We start from the raw sequence: 8,310 nt of genomic DNA, 5'->3' as shown, positions 1-8,310 counted from the left end.
CTGTACACACAAAGTCTGTTTGACTCATGATCTCATGATGCAGCTCCGACACGCTTTCATAGTTATAATACTTATACTTATAATACATTTAAATAATGACATTACAATGATAATCAATCACTATATAGAAAATGCTAACCAAAGAAAGGTCATGGTTAGAATAGTAGCCCACACTTTACTGGTTATGCTGGTCTATACTGGTCTCTATTGTTTTGTACGAGTCTACACTACTAGTGCATACATGTCTGTTGACATGTTGTATTCCTACATGTTGGTCCTTCCTATTCTGTACTGGTCTATACTGGTCTGTAACAACCTGTCCTGGTTGGTACTGGTCTAAACAGATCAGTGGTTAAGCTCTTTTTTTACCTTGAAATTCTCTTTAGAACGCTGCTGTGACCCTTTCATAGCAGTTGACCCTGCATCGACCCCCAACCTCTGCATAAAACATGCATTACATTATCTCCATTATGTTTCGCCCCCCTTCCATTGTTCAACACTGCACACGGACTTTCTATGCATAAATTAGCTGATGTTTATGCATGGGCTTACGTATCTGTGTGTGTGTGTGTGTGTGTGTGTGTGTGTGTGTGTGTGTGTGTGTGTGTGTGTGTGTGTGTGTGTGTGTGTGTGTCTGTATGACATAATACACAAAAACTCGTAAAAGTCCCATGAAATGAAAAGTCCCCAAGCTATGACTTCACTCACGTAATTGATGCTGGGCCAAATCAGGGCAGGGCACTTACGACTGCTTGGCCTGTCACCTAGGAGACGGATGTCTGTGCTAGGAGATGACTAGCACTAATGGGACGACCGTTACTATGGTGTCTTGGCACAGATGTAATGTGTTCCCCCCCCCCCCCCCCCCAGAGCCTCAGGCATTTTCATCCTTCAGCCAGTGTCTTCCTCCATACACTCCTCTCCTTCTCGCTCCCTATTGGCTAGCAGTGTAACTGTTACGTCAAGCCATGCCCCGCCCACTCTTTTTTAATCCTTGATCCATGAGCGGATATTTTCATGTTGTTCTTTCTTCTCCTGTTCCCTTCTCATGCTCCCTTATCCTCTCCCCTTCCCCATCTCCTCTCGCTTCCAATCCTCTCCTCTTCTTTCCTCTCTGCCTCTGTCATCTTCTCTCCCTCCTCTTCCCTCTCCCCCTCCTCTCCCTTACCTTCCTTGCGTGCTCTTCTTTGACCCTCCTATACCCTAATCTTCTCCCCCCCTGCCCTTTCTCTCCTCTCCTCTAGTCTTCCCTCTCCCCCTCTTCTCCCTTACCCTCCTTGCGTGCTCTTCTTCGACCCTCCTATACCCTAATCTTCTCCCCCCCTGCCCTTTCCTCTCCCCCTCCTCTCCCTTACCTTCCTTGCGTGCTCTTCTTCGACCCTCCTATACCCTAATCTGCTCCCCCCCTGCCCTTTCTCTCCTCTCCTCTAGTCTTCCCTCTCCCCCTCCTTTCCCTTACCTTCCTTGCGTGCTCTTCTTCGACCCTCCTATACCCTAATCTTCTCCCCCCCTGCCCTTTCTCTCCTCTCCTCTAGTCTTCCCTCTCATCCTGCTCTCCTCTCTTCGTAGCTACAAGACAACAGGTTTGATTGCTGTGTGGCAGCAATGGATGCTCTGGTGGTTTGACTCCCATTCGAATGGTGCTGGAATCCAATGTTCTGTCTGCAGTTCTTATACCGGTCATGGCCTTCTGATGTGACGCTCCAGTTCCCATCAGTGATCAGTAAAGTCAATTTGATCTGGTCCTACCCTGACATCTAAGCTTGCAAGCCGTCTGCATGTGTGTGTGTACATGTGTATATGTTTTTCAATTCGCCCGATCCCTTAACACACCATACCCAGTGTTGGGAAAGTTCACTTTCTACGTGAACTAGTTCAAAGTTCAGTTCACAAATTTTAAAATGAACTAGTTCAGTTAAACGTTCATAATTTAAAAATTAAGTAACTAAGTTCACAGTTCCAAAAAATGAACTAGTTCATAGTTCTTTTTTTCAATATGTTGCTGTGAGCTATTCGTTTTTTCCGGCATTTTGAACATTGAGCCCCCTTTGAGGTTTGTCTAGGATGAAATAGAGTGGTTGAATCAAGTATCGTAGCTTAATACAGTTTCTATCGTGTTTTATTGCACATTTAGCGCATTTTGTAAATCCCATTGATTTCTGTTGGAAGACTCAATGCTCGTTGGCCGGAAACGGAAAGGGGGGGTGTTCACGTTTGGTTGTAGTCTTTTCTCTCGGTTCTAGCCCTACTGATAAGATGGAGAACCGAGCGAAAAGACTACAATCAAACGTAAACAGCCCACCTTTCCATTTCCGGCCAAAAAGCAATGATTCTATGAGGTATTCTAGTCCGCTGAGCTATGAGCCAGAGAGCTAACGTTATGGATTGTACATATTTATAATTCGAAATTCGTCTCAGCCTTTATACCACAGATACTCTAGGGTCTATAGCATATAACCGTGTTGTCTGATTACAGTTTAATTCATTTTCCACAATTTAACAGCTCTTAGTTTTGAAGAATAATCACCGCGCCATTCGTTTCAATGGGAATCGCGCCGGTCTGTACTTTCAAAATAAAGTGTACATATTTATAATTTGAAATTCGTCCCAGCCTTCATACGACAGATACTATAGGGTCTATAGCATATAACCGCGTTTTCTGATTACAGTTTAATGTAACAGTAAACTGGCAACACCGCAACTGCAAATTAACCTCTCAGGGATTACCATGGCAACCGGTCAAACAACACGGCGATCTGCGTGCGCATCCGCCGTGTTGATAAACAAATAACCCCCATATTGAACGAAGTTAAACCAAGTGAGCGTGCCGTTCACAGACACCAGAATGAACGAGTTCACAGTAACGTTCATCAGGCAGTAATACAGTACGTTCAGTTCACGTTCGCCCAAAATATGAACGAGTTCATGAACTATCGTTCAATGAACGCGTTCAGGCACAACACTGACCATACCTATGAGCCACTGTTGTGGTTTTTCTAATAATTTTTGGTAATAAAAGCATAGATCTCCACCATCAGACCACCGGCTCCTTCACCTCTCCCCAGGAAATGAGCTTTGGCAGCGGGTCGGGCTGCAGGTGTTGTCCAGCCCTGCTAATCTGGGTCTGGATCTCTAATAGATGCTCGGGATTGAGCCAGCTACTGTATTACAAACCTGATAAAATCACTGCCTGGATCTCTCATTAGAAACATCATCCTACCTCTGCTTTCATAAGATTTCTCTTTCTCAAATCCCCTTTATGTTAGGTGACAATGGGACTATTTCATTTATATAGTGACTATTCTGTTTAGATTCTGATTATTCTGTTCATTTTCTATAATTTACAATGCCTATTCTACCCATATCCTCAATATTATAAAGATATCATCACTCTATCTATATTGTGACTATTGTGTTCACATTTTGACCACTAAATATATTTTGTGACAAATCAATATTTTTGTGATTATTCCATCTTTATTGCAACTTTCCCTACTGTGACTATTCCATAGTTATGGTGACTCCTATCCATATTGTAATTATTCTATCTATAGGGTGCTAAATATTGTGAATACTCTTTCTATATAGTGGATATTGCTTGATTGTATATATATTACTTGCTTGAGGAAAGGTGCTCCTATACTTTTTCTTATTTCAGTAAAAGCCTGCTCTGCCTCCATGGCAGGGTATGAAAGTCACAGACACCTGTGCTAACAGTGATTGTTAATGACACCTAACCTAACCTGCTGTACTGACAGCAGATTGGTATTGGCAGCTAGCAGAGACCGGGGCTAAAATGACGGCGCTACTAACACATTAGACCAAGCCGGACCCTTACCCCAAGGGCTGGTCTCTGTAGCAGGGTGAGGGGTGCTGATGAAGCCAATATCTAATTATACCTGCAGGAGAGGTGGACAAACATACACATACACACACAAGCATTCAGCCAGGAATGCTTACATGCACGCACACATGCACAGGCATACACACACATACACACACACACACACACACAAACACACACACAAACACAAACAAACACGCACACACACACACACACACACACACACACAATCGCTCTCTTAAGCGAGGGAGAGGTTGTGTGTGTGTGTTACTGAAACAGATTACCACTTTAGTACAGGTCATGCTGGATGTTTGTGTTTGTTGATGCTTGCATGTATGAGTGTGTAGATGCAGCTCAATTTAATTAATTTAGATAAGCGTGTGTGTGTGTGTGACCTTTTATATTCAAATAGTATATACAATAACAAATTATTTCAGAGAAGCCAAACAGAAAGTATTAGATATTTTACCTTTTTTTATGAGTGCAATCTGACGGTCCGTCCAATCAGATTCGGCGGAAAATTGATGTGCAGACACACCCACTGTATTTAACTACTGCATTTGCCAGATTACACTTCACTTCACTACAACATTACTATATACCCAAAGGACCCAAAAGCTACTATACAAACCTATTTGATAGTGTGTGTGTGTGTGTGTGTGTGTGTGTGTGTGTGTGTGTGTGTGTGTGTGTGTGTGTGTGTGTGTGTGTGTGTGGGAGGGAGGAGGGGGGGAGGGGTAATTCAGCATATGTGCGCGGGTTCGTGTGCATGTGTTTGGCGATTGCATATATATTCATGGGCCTGCCTGCTACCAGCTGTGTCCTGCTGCAGTGAATGACAGCATGTTTGGAGTAGCAGTGAAAAGGTCAACCATCAGCAGCCTGCATGGGGTCAATTACAGCCATGCTGCATGCTGGGAGGAAGGGATGAAATAGATGGATAGATTGATGGAGGGATAGAGAAATGTTAAATGGATGGAAGATAGATAGATGAAGAAATGTACCATATATTTATGGATAGATGGATACATATATATTGATATACATTATCTCACATATATATATATATATATATATATATATATATAGAGAGAGAGAGAGAGAGAGAGAGAGAGAGAGAGAGAGAGAGAGAGAGAGAGAGAGAGAGAACCAATTCTTTACATATGAAAGGGAGGGACAGAGGGATTGAGTGATTGGGATGGACAGAGTAATTAAAGAATTGAACGCAAGTAAACGCTTACTCCGCTCCAGAGAGGGGAGGAGAACAAATGAATAGATTGAGGGAGAGAGAGGCGGAGTTGAGAGATATGGAGAGACAGACGAAAAGAGAGAGATATTGAGAGACAGAGGAAAAGAGAGCGATATGGAGACACAGAGTGAGAGAGAAATACAGAGGAAGAAAAAAACAGGAGAAAGAGAGAGACGGATGAGATAGAGAGAAAGCGAAAGACAGGACAAATGAAAGAGTGTGAGGGAGCGAGGGGGTAATTGAAATAGTGGCGTCACCAAGTAAATCATGTTCTATTGAGACAGCTGGTCGCTGGTGTTCATCCTAACTGATGAGCGTGTTGATTTAAGGGCTCATCGACCTTTGGCCCCCCAGGGCTCTGCACCACATCCCCTACCTCCTCCCCTCCCAGCCGCTCTTCTTCCTCCACCTCCACCACCACCCACTCCTCCACCCCCGTTCTCCTCCTTCTACAACACCTGCACCTCCTCCACAATCACCTTCTCCTCCCCGTCTCACAGACTCGAGTCCCGAGATGGTCCTAAAATCGGACTTGTTGGACAGATGAGTTTATTTTATGCTTGCAGGAGTAGTCTGAGGAAGACGAGAATGAGGATGGTCTTTAAACAGATGAAGCACGAAAACAGCAAACAAACTCAGCCAACCAAGCAGGAATAAAGCACGTTGATGTGTTTAACCGACGGTTTAATCAAGGTTATCAACTCACCCCCCAACGCCTGCTTCATCACAAAGTCCATGATTGCAGATGGTTCCCGTTCCTGTAGTCGTTTTCCTCAGAGCCCAAATGAACTGGTCATGTAGACTGGATGTCGTTCTCTCTGTCTCTCTCTCTCGCTCTTTCTCTCTCTCTTTCTCTCTCTCTTTCTCTCTCTTTCTCTTTCTCTCTCTCTCTTTCTCTCTCTCTTTCGCTCGCTCTCAGTGCAGGGTGTCTATACTTCTTTCAAAGACCTGTGAAGAGAAAGTTTATAGTATTATATTTGTAGGTTTAGATAAATATGTGCATGTGTTGTGGCATAGCAGACACATGGTGGAGTTCAACATGTCATCTCTGATCTCGTCTTTCATCAGAACCTTTAACATTAATTTCACACCCAAAAACCGTCTTTTATGGGCAGGCAAGTATTCTGAGCTCTGCTCAAAATAATTCAAGAAACACACACACACTCAGCCACACACAGACACATAGACCCATATGCAAATACATAAAAAACACTCACATATACACAAATGCACAAATGCCCATACATATGTGTGTGTGTGTGTGCATGTGTATGTGTGCACACAAGTACAACCAAACACCCACACACAAACATACACACACACACACACACACACACACACACACACACACACACACATACACATGCAGTGAAGCACACACAACACAAAATGGTATAGAACAGAAAATATATTTTATATAAGGTGGGGCCTTGGCCAGTATGCCAGACGCTAACAGATGCTAATATATTTTCCCAAATATCCCCATTGTTCCAGAGACACAGTAAAAACAGTAATGACAGCTAATGGCTGTCTGTGGTAAGCATTCAGGGAGTGCACACACCCACACACACACTGACACTGACACACACCAGAAGTACACATGGGTGGGGTCACAAACCCACATATTAAGAATGTGAATATAAACACTGTTAACGCACACTTGGTAAACAAAAGGGCAGGTGCCGCATGTAGAATAACATGTTTGCAAAATGCACAAACACTCAAACACAGACAGACATGGACCACCCAGGTTTGAGACAAAAGGTTTTAGTTCTCTTCATGTTTTGCTCAAATCAGTTTTTATTTTCAGCTATCAGTTCACTGAGTCAAACACAAGGGGGCAATGCTTTTACACATTATCAATACGGACTACAATCACGGCCGGACTTTATATATATTTTTTATAATTTATATTAAGATATTTCTTGATTGAGACTTAAAATGCACATGCACAGCGGGAATGTGAATATGTGCACGTAGTTAACACACATACACACACACACACACACACACACACACACACGCAACAGTAAATGTAGAAACAATTATTTGTACAACTAATGTGTCCAATGTTTTTTTTATAGACAGGTCTAAAATAATTAGAATCCTAAAGCAGGAGCTATCATTGTGAATATATAAATGTAAATATAGCATCAAGAAATCAATCTGAATTACTCTGCTACCATCACAGGCTCATATACACACATCAAGCATAACCTAGAATATGTTAACCATATTTCTTTGCTAAACAGAACAGAAATATTTTCCCCTGCTCAATACAATGAAAGAATGACTTACCCTCAGAAGAAGAACTGTGTACTATATTGAGGTGAGACTAGCATCCTTTTAAAACCACAATGACGTTTGCTTAGATCTCTTATCACTCTCTCTCTCTCACATACAAACGCTCCCTATCTCCGGCTCATCCCCTTCCACTCTCTTACTGACCCTGACTCTGTTTGAACACAACCGCTCTCTCTCACCTCCCTCGCTCTAACCTCGCTCGCTCTAACTCCCCTTCCAGTGACTCTCTCTCTCTCTCTCTCTCTGTCTCTCCATCTCTCTCCTGTCCTTGCTGGAGAGAGAGAGAGAGAGAGAAAAAAAAACACCCACACAACACACTGTCCCTAGTTCCACCCACGCATACACACAAACACACACACACACAAACATTTACAAGCACACACACTCACACTCTCTTTCTCTCTTTAGGAAACGGGTCTAGATTAACTGATGGATTCTCTTGTGAAGCTTACGTTCTAACAAACTACTCCAAACAGGTAATGGGAAAAAGTGTGTGTGGGTTTGTATGTGTCTGTGTTTGTGCGTGTGTGTGTGTCATTGTTTAGCTCAAGGAACTTAAGCAGCTCCTTTGAGGACTGAAGGTCTCTCTACTTTCTCTCTCTCTCTCTCTCTCTCTCTCTCTCTCTCTCTCTCTCTCTCTCTCTCTCTCTCTCTCTTTCTCTCTCTCTCTCTCTCTCTCTGTCACCCCCCTCACCTACTCTGTCTTTAGACATCCCATTATTACACCACTACCTTCCTTCTTTACTATTTCGGTCCTGATTGAACGGTCATGACGAGGTGATGAGGGCATGGAACCAGAAGTCATCCATCTTGTTGTGTCCATTACTCCACTGCTCCATGGCGGAGCCTAATATAGCTGGCCTTACACATGATTGAGGTCTCACCCACACATACACACACACACACACACACA

At 43.1% G+C, this 8,310-nt stretch overlaps 1 protein-coding gene across 1 annotated transcript in view; it reads right to left on the bottom strand.

Moving 5' to 3' along the window:
- The window catches only part of cplx2b (complexin 2b), a gene marked incomplete at both ends in the record, with an annotated part of 7,225 nt that extends 1,395 nt beyond the window's left edge, over nt 1-5,830 (bottom strand). The window contains 1 exon segment of the mRNA XM_079744708.1: nt 5,796-5,830. Within this exon segment, the coding sequence (XP_079600834.1) occupies nt 5,796-5,830 (35 nt within the window).
- Nucleotides 5,831-8,310: the final 2,480 nt, after the last annotated feature.

This window comes from Pollachius pollachius, assembly GCF_949987615.1.
Source record: "Pollachius pollachius genome assembly, chromosome: 10".
NCBI lineage: Eukaryota > Metazoa > Chordata > Actinopteri > Gadiformes > Gadidae > Pollachius > Pollachius pollachius.
Note: the sequence above shows the minus strand (reverse complement) of the source record. Positions and strands in the feature narration are given on the sequence as shown.